The following is a 17,261-nucleotide window of genomic DNA, read 5'->3' as shown; positions in this document are numbered from 1 at the left end:
CGGAATAACACTTTGTTATAAAGGAATTCCATTCTTTCACATTATTCTTACGTAAACTTATCTGGGGGATTAGATAAGTTTTTGTTAAAATTTTTGCCATTAAGTTTTTGTTATAACAGTATTTGTTAAAATGGAATTTGGTTTTTTTTTTTTGCTTGACCTCCAATAAGTCTCCTCAGATTCCGGTGTGTATGGCTAACATGGTGTGGGTTAGATGAGCTTCTACTGACAGATGCCGTTGTACTTTGATTTACTTGGATACTGGGACCCAAATTATTGGGTCGTAGAAAGATCTAGAAGAAAATGCAAGAGATATAGCAACCTAGCCCCATTAGGTCTGCTTTGGCAAATTAATTCTGTTAGATAACAGGGGTGGGAACTCTGCGCCAAAACTAATATCTTGCGCCATCCTGCTCCAATAGCGTATTTTCGTATTTTTCTGTGCCAAATAGCGAATTTTGCTTCAGTATGCCCGGAATTTCGGAAAGGGCGCGAAAAAATTTTAGTTCCTGCTAACCACGAAACGTTTCTTTACGAGAAGAGCGTGTTTTATTCCACTATACTTAAACTATCGGGCTTTCCATCGCGAAATCCTGATATTGTCAGTGATCGTGGAACTGAAGATGGTTTGCAATGGTCTTTCAGCTTTAAAGTGTGAATTCGAGTGTTTCCGTTCAAAAAAAAAGTTGTCACTGGAAGCAGCAGAAATTACTGTAGTCGATTGTGTTAAATCCCGATGTTTCCTGAAAAAAATTTTCATTCCGGGAGTAAAAAGAGCATTTCTGCCGAATTACGAATGTTAGTTTAGAAACTATCGCCAAACATCGAGTTGATTTTTCCGAAATTCTCCCATTTTACAATAATTTCTTTCCAAGTATAAAAAAATTAAAAAATTAAAATTTTTTTAGCTCATTTAAGTGCTGCTGTTCAAGGCAGCAAATAGTGTCGTCAGTAAACAAAAATCATCTTAAATAGACAGGTGCAAAAAATTTTATGACAGCCGCTCTTTCAAACAAGGTGTCAAAAGCCTAAAACACCAAAAACAAAAATTAAACTGACGGAAAAGATGTTTGACGACAAAAAACATGCTGCAGTTTTATTTTGAAAAGGGTTGAGGGTCAACGAAAATATTAATTTTACTGCTCCAATTTACAAATATCTGCTCCGAATCCCATATTTTGCTGCTCCGAAATGGACTTAGTCACTTCCCACCCCTGAGATAAGTTCTTTCAAAATAAATTCTTCCTAGAAACCCACACGTCATGGCAGGTGTTTGTGTCATAGCAAGAGAAATAAGGGAACAGCTTCGGTATATGGGACAGGTTGGCGATTTTCGGCGACTTTTTTTTCGGCGCCAAATATGTCCGACGACTCCATCAGAAGTCGCCAAGGCCGTTAGACACATTACGAGCGCCGAAAAAAAAAATCGCCAGCATAGAAAACAATATGAAAAATATCATGAAACACAAGAGAAACGTAAATAACAGCTGAATTGAGCGAGCATAAAAATGCTAAAACCAACAAGCATAATTATAATAAAAAAAATAATTATAAATGAAAACCCGGACTCTTTCTGGGAATCCGGGTTCTTATAAATAAACAAGTCCTGCATGATGTATAAATAAATATATTCTATGTATTATAAATTAAAACCCGGACTCTCTTTCCGGGAATCCGGGTTCTTATAAATAAACAAGTCCTGCATGTTGTATAAATAAATATATTCTATGTATTATAGGAATTCCGTATTATAAATTAAAACCCGGACTCTTTTCGGGAATCCGGGTTCTTATAAATAAACAACGGTAAAATAAATAAATAAAATAATAATGATTCAGGGGCATCCTGCATGTGGAAAAGAATAAATATTGGAAAATATTAAAGGTACAACCTGAGGGAAAATATATCCAAAATAATTCGGAATTCCAATTAATCCGAGACACACACACACTACATCATATATACGGAAGGAAGAGAAAATATGAAGAACTATCCCAACGGTTTTTCAAAACGCCGCGGCTATAAGGTGACGTCATTTGGAAGGAAAAAAGAGAGAATAGAATGGAAAAAAGAGAGAACCAGTTTGAAAATGGCAGTAAAACCTGTTTGAAAGACGCGCTAGGACGCTAGGAACACGGAAAAACAACCACCAGCGCCACTGCCTCGCAGAATTCTTCGAATATTCTGGAACAACGACAACCCAGCAGAACAACAACAAACCAGAGCGCGCCAACGATGGCAACTTATCACCGGAAAAAAGTCGCCAATTTGGCGTAGTTGATTACATTAAAGGTCTTTTAATCTTTCACAAAACTAAGGGAAAAACCCAATTGGCTTATTAGCTACATTCGCTCTAATATTAAATACTTATCTGTTGTATTTTTCCCTTTTCCAGTTTTATCAGAGCTCTTACAAAAAAAACAACCATATGACTTGGTTATACATTCGAGCAAATGTAATGCTGCCTTAACCAGATATAGCAAAATGCAGTGAAACGTCTCTTGCAAGCATTGATGGAACAAAAAGGTTATAAAAGGGGTTTGTTAATCAGATGTCCGAATTGCATAATTTCATTACACAAGGAAAAGGAGGGTGATTATTTTAATAGGGAGTTTTACTGCACATTGAGATCAAATTAGACTGCGTAACTGTAGGTGTTAATTTTTATCCCAGATATCTCGTCTTTACATCCTTTTCAATTTTTGGCAAGAAAAATGTCTAGATACCCATCCTTTGGGAATGTTTTAATATCTCTGGAATGTGGGGGGGGGGGTCTGGTCCTTTAATATCGATGTACATTTGAAGTCTGGAACAGGACCTCAAAGTGTTTGTTAATGAGGTTTTTCATTAATTGCAAGGATTTTCAATTTGAGTTTGTTTTTGGTTATTTCTCCCATTTTTACATAAGTCTTATTTCCATAATAATTTTATATTCATTTCATTTCAGAGTATTCTGCTTACCCTAGTAGCCAAGCAGGGTAAGTTTATCATTTTAAATCGTATTTCTAAGTAAATGTTAATTGAATCTCTTGAAGTATTGAATCTGATGAAAAATGTTAGCACTGTCTCCATAACATGCCATGAGTAGAATCACATGCAGAATAATGTACCGATTGAGATCTGGTCATTCTTTAATCCAGATTTGGAAGTGAACTTAACTGTTCTTTGCAACACAGGCAATCATTCATGTAAAAAACTTTAAATAATTGAAGATGCAATCATACTTAGACATAGAGTATAAATCCGGGAGACTTCACAGCTATCTCAATGATGCCCGAAAAAATTCTTATCTCCCGAATTTCGCTTGTGATTGTAAAAAATTCTTACATTTAGGGGGAAAAATTATTCTCCAAGAATTCTCAGAAACAAAAAAAACTGCTTCGTAAGTGTTGTGTAAATTGTCACCATTTCGGCAAATCGCAAAAAATGTAATTTTTGAGGAGAAAACACAAAATTAAAGCCAAGTGTCAATCCGGTCTTTTGAAATCCGAAATTGGCACGATTGAGCGTGTATCTGCTTTGTCCCATTCTGGCCCGACTTTGGTTTGCGACATTTGATTTTTGGGAGGTAATTATTAACCTACCGGTTAGCCATGATTGGTATTGGCTTGTGGTGTCGTGGTTTTTGCAACAGGAAAATAACTTTGAAATTTCCCTTTCCAGGGATGGGAACTCTGCGCCAAAATTAACATCTTGTGCCATCTTGTTCCAATAGTGTATTTTAATATTTTTCTGCGCCAAATAGTGAATTTTCCTTCAGTTTTCCTGGAATTTTAGAAAGGACGCTAAGAAAGGTTTGTTTCTGCTTGCCGCAAAACTATTCTTTCTGAGAAGAGTTTTATTCCTTTGTACTTAAACTATCTGTCCCTCACTAGGCTTTCCATCTCGAAACCCCGATAATATCTGTGATCATGCAACTGAAGATGGTTTGCATTGGTCTTTCAGCTTTAAAGCGCAAATGCAAGTCAGTTTCCATTTGAAAAAAAAAAAAATCGCCACAGGAAACAGAAATTACTGTAGTTGCTCATTGCATCAAATCCTGATGTTTTGTGAAAAAAAATTTGTTGAATAATGAGCGTTAAATCGTCAATGTTGCCAAATAATGAGTGTTGAATCGTCAAATATAGTGTTGATTTTTCCGAAATTCTCTCCCATTTTGCAACAATTTCAGAGTTTAAAAAAAATAAACTTTTTAGCCCATTTGAACTGCCATTGTTCCAGACAGCAAATAGTGCCCTCAGTAAGCAAAAATCATCTTAGACTGTTGCAAAAAATTTTATGACAGCCACTTTTTCAAACAAGGTGTCAAAAGCCTGAAACACAAAAAACCAACTGATAAAAAGATGTTTGATTATACCTGACAGTGTATTTTTTTTGTTTTGAAAGGGACGAGCGTTAACGAAAATATTCTTGTTTGCTGCTCCAATTTATAAATATCTGCTCCGAATCCTATATTTGGCTGTTCCGAAAAAGACTGTCACTTCCTACTCCTGTCTCTACTAAATTCTCTGCGGAATTTGGATCCGGGCGAAAACCTCCCGAATTCTCATTCTCTAAAGTTGGTAGCTACGCTATGACAACACAGTTGAAATGTTCTTACACATATGTTTTGAGCTATTTTCTAATGAGATGCAAAACACAAAATTATGACTATTTGGATCACAGCTGTTGGCAACGTAGCATGGCTTAACTCTGAGGTAACAGGCTTACATCCTACTAGGGAACAGCTTGTGCTGTGTCTGGTTGCTGTAGCTGTTGACATCATGCATATCTGAATGTCTGCAAATTAATTCCATGAATGGCATGGCTATCCTGTGAGTGTTCTCATAGGTGTATATCCCTTTTTATTATTACAAAAGTGAAAAGCTGGTTTAATTTTATCTCATTTTGATTAAATGGAGGTTTTATTTATTAAATTTAAGTAATTTAACAGAAGAGTATAAATCCATTTGAACTTTCATTTACATAAATATTTTTATATTCTATGTAATTCTACTTTTTAATTCTGTTAATTTAAATTTTATGTCCTTTTTTAAGTTATTGCTCTTAAGTAATAACTGTTGCTCAAAGCACTTTGTGTAATCTACAGCAGAACCTTTAATATGCCATTTGTGTTTTTGTAATTTGGTCTTAAAATTATGTTGCATGCATCAATATATAATCTTAATTTATTTGTCAGGTATGGGTCATATGGGGGATACACTGGTGATTCTTCCTATTCACAGACTAGCTATGGTCAAACAGGAGCTTCATCCTACCCTGTGAGTATATTGTTTCAGAAAACATCTTTTTGTATTGAATATCTTTATCCCATTAAATTACAAAGAATATTTGTGTATGTTTAGCAGCCAGCAGCTTCTGGTTCCTGGGGAGGATCAGCAGCTCCTGCCGCATCAACAGGATACAGTAGTTATGGACAAGATCAGTACGGTCAAAGTGGAAATCAGAGTTATAACTATGGACAACCTGCTGCATCTTCATACACTGGTAAGTTGAAACAACTTTTTTGACTTTCGTGAAGTGGTTTTTCTGGGGGAACGAAAATATTTCTATCAAGATCGGAATCTCTGCTGGAGCAAAAACAGGTTCAGGGAAGACTTGGTAGTTTTGTATTATCCTGATTTGGTAAAGTTCACTAAAGAGTTAATGTATTTTGTTTCGTATAATTTTGGCCTTAAAAAATTTTCATAGTATCTCGTATTATTTAGATGTAGTTCAATTTACTTGCATACAATTTCCTTTAACTTACATATTTAACAATATTTCTATATAGATAGGCGGAGGAAAAAGTTTGAGATCACCTTCATTTTTGTCTTATTTATGTTATGAGTGCAACTATAAGCATGATACTACTTAGATATAGAACTTTTATATATTGTACAGCAGGGCTTGACAAATCCCTGTTGAAAAATTCGAAATTTTTTGCCTAATTTGTTCAAATATGACAGCTGAATTGGGAGTCTGAGGACAGCACAAAATTATAGATTATGTCAGCGTGTCTGCCATGGAAAAGTCGTTAAATCCTTGACAAGTTGCACAATTTCGGCCAGATTTTATTAAAAATTATTTGTATCTATGAAATTTTGTTGACACTTAATTATTTTTTTATTTGTAAATCTCTGCTGTACAGTGAACAACATTCCAAATGTAATATTCACCAGTTTTGAGTATTTATTGTGTAAAAATTAATTTTTGAGAAATTTTTTGTTTATAAAAATTATTTTTTTGCGCTTGAAAAAAAGGTTTTAGAAAATTATTGTACTGTAATGAATTCTGAGGTTTATGGGACTAAAAAACATTTTGTTGATATGTGATATATTGAAAAATTGTTTGTTTTTTAATATAAAAGTAATTTGTATTCTATAAAAAAATTGTTATTTTTTTCGAACTCTTATTCTATAAAATTGTCCGGCAGCAGTGAAATAAATTTTTCAGTAGAAATCTTATTTTTAAAAGATTGCCCGATTTCCCATGATATTGTCAGTGTTCAGATATATTCGGTTGAAGAGGAATAATATAGATTGGCAGTCTTTTACTTTTGGGCTTTGTGAAATGTATTTGGGATTTATTTTTGCTGGGTAAAAAACAAATTCCTAAATATATCAATGAACTGCCTTAAAAGAAAAATCCATTTCTCATAATAGTGCATTTATGATTTTATAAGGCTTAGTCGAAAAATTTGAGAAGGGACCATTTGATAAAATCGTGCGGACCATTTGAAAAGAAATCATTCAGCATCTGAGAACAGGCCGTCATTGTATTTCATGCATTTCCTATGTTTTTGCATGCTTCGATTCCAAGGTCTGTTTCTCATATTTTCTGTATCCCTTTACAGCCCCTACTCAGCCATCTAGTTATTCTGGCTATACACCACCTACCAATACATCATATGGGCAGGCCTCTACGGCAGCTAGTGGGTATACACAGTCACCTTCTCAGACCTCATATACTGCTGCAACAGGATTCTCTAATACTGCTCCGCAGACTCAAGCAACTTACTCAGGTTCCTCTGGTTACGGAGGTGGCTATGGTTCTGCTCCGGGTGGCTACAGTGGAAGTAGCAACTATGGTGGTCAGCCTCCAAGTGCTGGATCTACAGCCCCAAGTGGTGCTTCAAGTTATGGCGCTGCACCACCAGCGGGAGGACCTGCACCACAGTCAGCCCCTCCTCCTGGTATGCCACCACCACCACAAGGTTATGGTGGTGGTCCCCCAGGGCAAGACTATGGTCGCCCACCTGCAAGCTATCCTGGTGGACCCATGCCTCCTGGTGGCCCTGGTGGTGGTATGCCCCCTGGTCCTGAAGGTTTTGGAGGGCCTATGGGAGGAGGGTTTGGTGGAAGAGGTGGCTTCCAAGGTATTAATCTTTAATTTAGATTTCTATTTATTATGCAGGGCTGCATTTGTTTGGGATCTGCGAGTGGCAAAAAATAAGGTGGTCTTGTAAATTGTCTGATATGATATCCAGAGATTTCAAGAAATATTTTTTTAAATTAATGTAATTTTTATTTGGAAAGGTGTGCAAGAACAATTTTCTCAAATTGAAATTTGAATTACAAAATCTAAAGCTGAGACAAATGTGTGGGGAGCCTCTCAATGTTTTTCTTTGAACCACAGACATGGGAGAAAGCTAATTAATACAAGATTGTTGTACGAAAACCTTTTTTTTATTTTTGAATTTGCTGGAAAAACAAGAAATTTGCTGAAAAAAGTTCAGCAATTTTCCATTCTACGTTATCACTCAGCTGACCCTTATTTTGCAGCCCTGTTTAATGTAAATCAAAAAATTTGATAGTATGTGATACTATGCATGTTTTTATGTTTGGAGATATTTCAACTATACTTAAATTTCAGGTGTTTGTCAGACTGATTAAAAATGTCTTTCTGGGTGCATGAAATACAAAAAATCATATAGCTGTTTGTTTCATTTTTTAAACTATATTTAAGAACCAAACTTTCATTCAAGAAAAACGAGTTCTGGATGCACATAGATTACAATTAGATTGAACTTTTATTCCTGGAAATGCAACCTGTAGATGAAGCTCATGTTAGATTCCCAGACCTGCCAAGTCTCCGGATTTAGGCGAGGGAGAACTGTGGATTTTTCCTCCTGCTCTCCGGATTTTGACAGAAACTAGATTTTATGCGAGCTTTCACATTGTGACGTCAATGACTGCCACCGTCGTTAGGAAAAACAGCCGTGGTCATTTCGATCTAGCAGCCATAAAGTCTTGGTGACCGCATTTAAGCAACTGGCAAAAACATTATTTTGTTTACATAGGGTTTATTGTCAATGATATATCAGGATCATTGCCTTAGTTGCCGAAGCTCCTGTATAATCGTTATTGTATCCCAAGTTTTTTCGTCAGCAGATTTGTATTTTGAAGTTTTAAATTCATAATCACCGATAGCATCCACAAAGGGAAACTTGTGCTTTACGAACAGTATATACAGATGTGATTTCTTTATTCTGTATGGAAAGACTGACATGGAATTATTGTTTTGGGGGGGGGGGAATGCAGAACCTGCTTTGGGAGAATGGAACTTTTTCTTAATTGAGAAAAAAAATTAATTTTTTTTTGATCGAGTCTGAGTGTTGGGGGAGGGGGTACCTTCCTTCGGGAGAATTTCTGGATTCCTAAAACATGCTATGTTGTATGGTGGGAAAAAAAACTAGTGAAACATGCATTAAGCTTTGAATTAACCCAACCAATGTTTGACATGTCAGAAGTTCTATGGAAGAAATATGAACACTATTTCGTTTGCCAAGGTGTTTTTGTGAATTTGAGATAAGAATGTAACCTTGAATTTTGTGTGTGGTGGGTTATAAAAATGTTTTTCACTTGAAATAGTTTTTTTTTTCTTTGCTTGGGAGGGGGTCGAACATTAGAATATCATAGAGGATTTAAAATAGACTAGTACGTTATTAAATTAGAAATGATAAGTTCAATATGGAAAGATGGGAAATCATTGTGAAGGTATTGGTAGGCTCAAAATATTGTGGGACTGGAAAGGACTAAACCCAATAATTTTGCAAGTATAGCATAGACAAAGTCCATAGAAACAAAAAACTGGAAAAATAACTGAAATAAAGGTTTGCAGGGTTAGCATCGCTAGCCACAAATTTTTTTTTGAGGCAGAAAACAAATAAGTTAATAGGTGGCACCGGTACGAGCAGTACAGTCCTGGCTGTATCGGTCTGGTCTAGCCAATCTGTCAGAACTGAAACTCTGCCAACAGGTGTCGTACATCTGGACCTGCTGTACTCTGCCGTTGCTGGATTTGTGACTTGTCTGCAATGTGTTATTCCCTGTGGTGGTCATGTGGTACACATACTGCTGTAATGATTTAGATGCGTTTTGTTCATTCTTTGTGTATCTTTAGATTTTTGTACGTCAGCGGCACCTATAGGTTTTGTTTTTCAGTTTTAAAAAAATTCCAGTGACCTAGCGATGCTAACCTTGCAAACTTGGTGTAAACTTGTACCTGGTTCATGAGCCCGGGCCCACTCAATAATACAGGGTGGGCAAAAAGTCTAGAAACTTTATTTATTTTCTCAGTTTTTAGACTTTTTGTCCACCCTGTATTATTGAGTGGGCCCGGGCTCATGAACCAGGTACAAGTTTACGCCTATCACAATTCTGTATTATATATGTAGTTTGCTAGCAGTTTATTAGACATTAGGCAGTTCCAAATGTAAGAAGTTTTAAAATCTGTCATTTGAAGAAAAAAAAAATACTTGTTTTGAAACGAGAAACAAATGAAGTATATAAGTGGGATGATGTAACAAATGGTGGATTATGATTAGCTGATTTACTGCGATTCAAAATTTTATATACCAAGATAATTTGATTAATTGATTACCAGATTCTTATATGATAAACAGCTATACGCTATCACATTTTTATTATTTTGATTGCTCATTGATATGGTTTGTTTACATTTTATTTATTGTACGATTTCAGATTGATAGCTGATGTACCATGATTATATAAATTTATTTTTTGTTGCCTTCACTGAGGCGGCCATGTTCCTTTGGTTTCAATCCTTTAAGCGGTTTTTAAATTTTTCCTGATCTGCATTATAAAACTGCATGTTAAGAACCTGAGATATCTCGGGATTGCTTCTATGAGAGTTAATAAAATTTCCAGATATATCTAACCTTCAGGAATATTGTCATCTCCGAGATGTGTAGTGGGATGGGTGGTCCTCACAGGTGCATTTCTGGTTTTGCTGCCCCTCTCATTCCATCCTGATTTTCTTGACTGCTCATTCTTCGAATTCACCTCCTTATGCAAAAACCCGCTTGACACACCCCCCCCCCCCTTGTTACTGCTCCTGTATCTGTAAGTCACACGTTCTTGTCTCTCTCCTGGAGCAGGGTCCTTATTTTAGGTGAGCCCCCTCCCTAAACCAAACTTTTCACAAATCCTTCTATAATGAATTTATAACATGGAAAAAAACAGAAAATGATTGTATATTGCCCAGGGAGCCCAGTTAGTCCCACTTTTGTTAGGGCCTCACGCATACTTGCTTATTGTTTTGGGCTCTCGCATGGCTCCCATAGGAGTGAGGCTGACAGAGCTCCAGCAATGAGGCCCGGGACAATTGCCGTAATTTTTTTTTCATGTTATAAATTTATTATAAAAGGACCTGTGAAGAGCCTGGCTTGGGGACCCACCGAAGATCCTGAATTTTATATAAATTTTTATAAGTTTTTAGGAATAAGAATTTAGAAAAAAGTATTATCTCTAATTTTATTCCAGTAAGCCGCATATTTTTATAGTCATTACATTTGTCTTATTTTTTGCATTCTAGGTGGTCCGGGTGGTGGATATGATAGAGGAGGTCGTGGTGGCTATGGGTATGTATCATTAGCTCCCAAATGATTGACATTTTTGTGTGAATCAAATTAATTTGAATAATTTCTATCTCTTGATAAACCAAATTCAGGTCAGACACTGTTTTTTTTTACCCCTTCTCGAGATGTTAAAAATTTCTCTGAATTTTGGCAGAAAATAAACATACATACTAACATCAATGATTGCAGTTCCCGTTAGGAAAAACCCATAGAGAGCAGTCTTGTTTCGCTGGACCAACTACAAAAGACTTGGGGGGGGGGTTATTTTCCTAATTGATTTGAAAAAAAATTCAAATTTTTTATATGATAGGGCAGTCCTTCTTGCCCATAATAGACCCAATCTCGGGAGAATTTCTGGATTCCAAAAGTTTCCATGTCTGTAAATTAAGCTTCAAGTTTTAGCTATGGGAGGAATAAAGATTCTTTTTTGGCTGGATTGGCCATGTTTTTGAAGTTTCTGATTTTTTTTTTCTCCTCCCCAACGGCATTCTCATTGAAATTTTCTGAACAATGGGAGAACCAACTTCCATTGTTTTACCACTATGCATTTTATAAATGCTGATATCTATTAGTCAATATAAGTCTAATTGGTCTTTTCCAACAAACCATTGGGGTTGGAGAAAGAACTTGGGCCAACGATGGTAAAAGGCCTCATCAGATTTTATGCTGGAGACTGTTGAATTGAAATAATTCTATTGTGAATTGCATTTATAGTTTATAAAAGTTAATTTTGAGCTAAAAACATTCCCATTGGTGAAAATATGAATATCATTTGATTATATATAGAAATGTAATGAGCTGTCTTCAAATCTTGCAGGGCAGTCGAGTTCAAGAAATAGCTTCATAACATAAATTTGATTATTGGATTGATATCTGTTGAGATATTTTTTCGTGTGTATATTAGGTTTGCATTGATAGCTGTGTAAATTTTGAGGCTAGGTTTAAATTGATTAAATATGGGTTATAGGATTTTCTATTGTATGAATTCTTTTGAGTTTTCAAAACTTATAAATTCACAGGTTGACTTCAACCTGTGGTTCACAGAGTAGACTATACTTGAAAATTTTAAAAATCAAATGATATATAATTGCATACTAGTCTTCAGAGTATGCAATTAACATCATAAACATTTGAGTAAGTTCTTATTCAAGGAAGAGTAGATAAACTTTGCCCAAAAATATTCAGAAGTGACCAACGAATAAGGCAAATACACAATTGTGCTTTGCCTTATTCTTTGGTGACGTATGACTTCCCTAGCAATTTTTTACCTGCAGACTTTTATAATGTGAGGGTAGGGCGAGAAGTTGCTGATTTGCGTGTGTAGAAGCATTGTTTTGACATGCAGCTTGAAAGTAAAATTTCAAGAACTACCTGCTCAATATTCAAATGGACTTCTGAATTTCTAAATTAAATTCGGTTGGAAAAACCATTTCTCATTAAATTCTATTTTTACAGTTTTATAAATGGCAAAAATACCATCTAAAAAATACGACAGCCAATAGCTTTTACTAGTCAATTTTTCCACATTTGTGGCACAAATCTTGATGCTCATTATATATTAGTATGATAATTCAATCGGTCTTTATAAAATTTTAACAATCTTGTGTCCACTCAATCTCTTAAACATTGGCACTGATGTAATTTATTTGGAATGTTGGTAAAATTAATTACTCAAATTTCCGTTACGATATGCTTAAATTCCTTTACCCTTGAACAAAATTTTTTTGAGGAAACTAAGCAAGGGTGCTCAACCTTTTAATTGAACAGGGTCATTTCATTCGAAAATATTTCATGATTTTCAATTTCTTAGTTTTTACGAAACATGGAACAATCAGGTTAACCAAACAATACTTGTATGAAATGATTTATTTTTTATTTTCGAAATTAGAATTGAGGTCATTGGTCTTATCAGGCGACTCTAAGGGCCACATTTGGCCCGTGAGCCAAAAATTGAGCATGTTTGGTTTAAAAAATATTTATTGAGGAATCATCTCAATTGAAGAGTTGCTGTTCATATTCTTTAAAAATTGGTAGTTATTAGGTTTTTTTAATATCTTCGCTTGTGGTATAATATTGCATTGATTTCTCATAGATGATAGTTATTTAAGGTTCAATGTTCAAACTTTTAGAAATATGAAATTTAATAAATATTTACTGTAATAAATGTTTCTGAAGCAAGCCATAGTTATATATATTTTGGTAACAAAGATTTTTATAGTTATAGCTATTTCTTTTGAGCTGTTCCTGTTGCATTATTTTTTATGGAAAATAGGATCCAAAGTATAACAACTTGCCAATATTTAAAGAATATTTTGAATTTTATTCGCTTGATGTTTTAGATTTCAATTAAAAATGTCTTAAATTAAATTGATGCAAAGTTAAAATTCAGAAATTATCAAGAGTATTCTCAATAAGGGATCATTCAAGTATTACGTCAGATTTTTAGCCATTTGACCCCTCTCCCCAATCAGCAAAATGCTGATTTCCCCCCCCCCCCTTGTCAGCAAGTCCAGGGGTGCTATCGTGTCAAATACCTGGAATTTAGAAGAAAACACAAATTTTGTTCTCAGGAAACGTTCTTTTCGAGACAAGAAAAATATATGGAGGGGGGAATTTCAATTTTTTTCACTTCCCACTAATCTACCACAATCGCGTTATCTCGTGACTCTGGAAAATAGTTCTATTTTCAAATACTTAGTCCTCTACTGTTATTGGTATAACCCATGGCTATCAGTCTCTGCATGGATGTGCTGAATTTTCAGATTTCTGCGGGTTTTCTCCTGTGGGTTATATATTCAAAAATAACTAATTTTGCCACTACCAACCTGTGTTCAAAGACAGCGTATCTACGGCTTAAATTCATTATTTCCCACAGGATTGCACACGCCTTTGCAAAGAATCATAAGAGGAGGCAGTCGGTGTACTCGTTTTATAAAATTACCGAAATTTTTTGGAGATTGTTGGGAAAAAACAGGATCTGTGAAAACTTCAGTTAAAATATCCATAGTTTTGACGTCTATGTACTATGTGGTCGTGTAGTTATCGTCCGGATTTGCCGAACAGGGCTGGCTCGAGGAAAAAAATCTCTACCCATGCAGAACTTATTTTTGGGGCCCATTTTAACTTCTGACCAAGTTTTTTTTTTTTTGGTTGACAGTTTTTTTCGCTCTTTCAATTCCATTTGGCATTTTTAATCCATTAACATGCTGTTGAGATTGTTATAAAGGTATTTATATTTTTCTCGTTTTTTTCATTTCACTTTTAAATTTAATCATATCCTTAAATTCTGTGGGCTTTTTTTTACTGAAACACTTACTATATTCTGCACACACTTTTGTTTTGCTATATCAGGATGAATGAGATTTTGGTGTTCAAGCAGCAGAGATTCTTGCTGCCTAGGTTTTCAGTATATGCATGGTGTTTAATTTAAGAGTCTAATAATTTTTATTCGTCATTTTAGTAACGCATGTTTTTGTGAGGCGCCGTTCAAGTATTACGTCAGCAAATTATTAGACATTTTTTACGCCGGCCTGGACACATTTCCAGATCACTTGGATCCATGAAACATTTAGAGATCAATAAAGTGACTTTGTAGGGGACTTTTCAATAGGAAGAATGTTAGTTCAGGTGCCCATAAACTATCGAAAGGTTTTTTAGTTTTTGGCATTTCCAGTAAAGATATGAAGAATATTTCATATTTTCAAAAAGGATGGTTGACGTAAGCATGATCTCCCACTTGTCGGCAAATCGGAAACCCTCTCACTTCCCCATTTATGCTGACGTAATACTTGAATGACCCCTAGTGACAGATAAATTAGATAAATACATACAAATTCATTAGATGAATACTAAGAAAAAATTTGAATGGACTTCAGTTTATGAAGGAAATTTATTTAGAATTTGTTCCAACCATTTTTGGCAAAACTTCTGGTATTTCACAGAAAAATTAATATTGCAGATATAGTTAGTTTTTAGTTCTGTTCCATTTTCAAAATTTCTGCTCCAAAATGGATGAGGCGCGCTTGCACTCCTGCAAGTGTGATTTCCCCCCTCCTTCGATGTTAACGTAATACTTGAATGACCCTTAAGTATTTGAGTTTAATGATTCCTTATTACATTTTTATAAAATTCTATGAAAAATAATTCAGGTGTTGGTCAAGTCATGTGAAATTGGTGATGGGAATTATCTTTGTTGTATGAGTCATATCCTTATTAATGGCATTTTTGATGCAAGTTATAATAATCATAGGGTTTATAAGTCACTGTTCTTTATCTCCCTCAATTTTAATAGTTGGCTATCAATTTAGAATGTTGATAGTTCAGTTTTAATCTAGAACAGCAGAACTTATTTTATCAATCCACATTTTCTGTTCAATGATCAAACTCTAAGTTCATTTTCAGAGGTAAAAATTCAAAGATTTGTGGTGTGTAACCAACTTCATTGAAGAAAATGGATGTGGGGTCTAAGTTTATTTACAGTGTAAATACTTGGTTATCAAACATTTAAAATGAGACTTCAGCTCATATATCCAGCCATTGAAAGAGAAAGATTTCTCATTATATTGCTGTTGCAGTGCATAAACATTACTTACTGCATTTGCCTGTTGACTTTTAAATTGTTATGAAAAGTAAGAATTACATGTTTTTCTTCTGTGGGGGGGGGGGGGGAATCTTTACACTTGTTTACTGGATCCAGTATTTTCAGAAGGTAAGAATGGTATCTGATTAAAAAAAAGTTCTAGTTTTATATATTTACTCCCATGTGTCCTCGAAAATAAGCCCTATTTAAAAGTCAGGTTCATTTGCTATGTCGTTGCAACATGACGGATGTATTGAACAATACTTTAATATTGTTTATTACCAATTAAAAATAGAAATATCATTGGAAATTTTAATCTGAAGTAAATTATAATATAAATTTCTCAATTTAGAGGCATACTATTGAAGCAGTGACTTGGTTTATTTTTTCTTTCAATGGTTTAGCACTTTTAAATTGCATTTCTGGACTTAGTTAAAGATGTGACTTCACCACCAACTTCAACCTGTCCATTATTGCTCAAATCGTTTCACGATAAAAATGCAGCATATGACATTTCAGCTACCCAATGAATATTGTTGTCATAAGTAAACCAATAGTGTTAGACATTGAGGACTGAATAGTGATTATTTCCAGCCGGCATGGACACTGCTTTATTTTGTCGTAAAAATCTTAACCAAACTTCTAGTTTATTTTAAACAGCGCCTAGAAATTTTTATGAAGTTTGGCGATTGTAATTGTCATTCGAAAATGTACTGAAAAAAAGGCTAGTATTCTACCAAAAAATAGCTTGTGATTAATCAGGATGTTTCTAATATAAGCCCCAGTCCACTCAAAAAATAAGCCCTAATGTATTTTCTAAAATAAAAATGTAAGACAGTCTTATTTTTGGGGAAACACTATTTTGCATTTCATTACAAACAAGTTTTGATTTAGAAATAAAATGTGTTTATATTACTTTTAAGGTTAGGTTTAATATGACAGTGCACTGTATGACCAATTGTCATTGGTTAAATTTGTTACATTCATGTTATAGAGTATGTGGTTAAATTTTAATGGAAGTCTTATGGTACAGTCTGTTTTAGTATTTGCCTTTCCAAGAAGTTTTTCAATGTCTCAATGTTATATAAAGGTAAAGCTTGGGCAAAATTCTGTGGTTTTCTTTTATAATGATTTCTAATAGAAATTGGAAGAATTGTTTTTAAAAAATTGTTTTGGTAAAAAAAAATTACCAACATCTTTCCATAAAATTTTATTTAAATTTTTGGGATTTGGCAACAGCTAACAGGCTTGACTGATAAGAAATTCATACAGTATTTATCAAGGAATATTTACCTCCCTCATTCAACTTGGTGTAATATGTGTATATTCTGATATGCTCTATACAAAACAAAATTCTGTGGTTTTCTTTTATAATGATTTCTAATAGAAATTGGAAGAATTGTTTTTACTTAGTGTCTTAAAAGTGGTGTTCTTTATGAAAGAACCCACTGTATTTGTTTAGAAGAATTGTAAAATGAAGAGTCATGGAAGTAACCAAATGGAAATTTAACTCGAGTCTGCTTCACTTTTAGTAATCAAGGTCCTGGAAGGGGCGGTTTCAACAAAGGTAACTTGTGCCCTTAAGTGGTGCAATTAAACGTATCACTATTTTTTTCTCATTCTTTTAATCATCTTGCATATGTCATGAGGGCAAGATATTTTATGCATATCATTGTTAAGTTTAGTGTCTACATAAATTTTCAATCTGCATACTGTGATTGAGGGGGCTTGTTTCAATGTTAATTTTTTTTCTTTATGATGAAAATGATCTTGATTAAACTATCCAGTGTTGAATCTGGTTTAGTATTTAATGTTTATGCA

General features: G+C 34.5%; 1 protein-coding gene across 6 annotated transcripts in view; it reads left to right on the top strand.

Moving 5' to 3' along the window:
- Positions 1-17,261, top strand: part of LOC149069282 (uncharacterized) — a 30,742-nt gene that overhangs the window by 1,072 nt on the left and 12,409 nt on the right. For 2 of the 6 annotated variants that reach the window (XM_089249898.1, XM_089249896.1), the window contains exons 2-7: positions 2,948-2,978; positions 5,180-5,261; positions 5,346-5,487; positions 6,836-7,357; positions 10,819-10,864; positions 16,973-17,007. In XM_089249898.1, coding sequence (XP_089106024.1) covers positions 2,948-2,978; positions 5,180-5,261; positions 5,346-5,487; positions 6,836-7,357; positions 10,819-10,864; positions 16,973-17,007 — 858 coding nt within the window. The remainder of the gene's footprint in view (positions 1-2,947; positions 2,979-5,179; positions 5,262-5,345; positions 5,488-6,835; positions 7,358-10,818; positions 10,865-16,972; positions 17,008-17,261) is intronic. The other 4 variants (XM_089249897.1, XM_089249901.1, XM_089249899.1 and 1 more) reach the window with 4 other exon arrangements.

Source organism: Pholcus phalangioides, unplaced genomic scaffold (genome assembly GCF_987345545.1).
Source record: "Pholcus phalangioides strain wild (caught in Gottingen) unplaced genomic scaffold, Ppha-v1.0 ptg000022l_1, whole genome shotgun sequence".
Classification (NCBI taxonomy): domain Eukaryota; kingdom Metazoa; phylum Arthropoda; class Arachnida; order Araneae; family Pholcidae; genus Pholcus; species Pholcus phalangioides.
The sequence above is the reverse complement of the archived record's forward strand: the minus strand, read 5'-3'. Positions and strand labels throughout refer to the sequence as shown.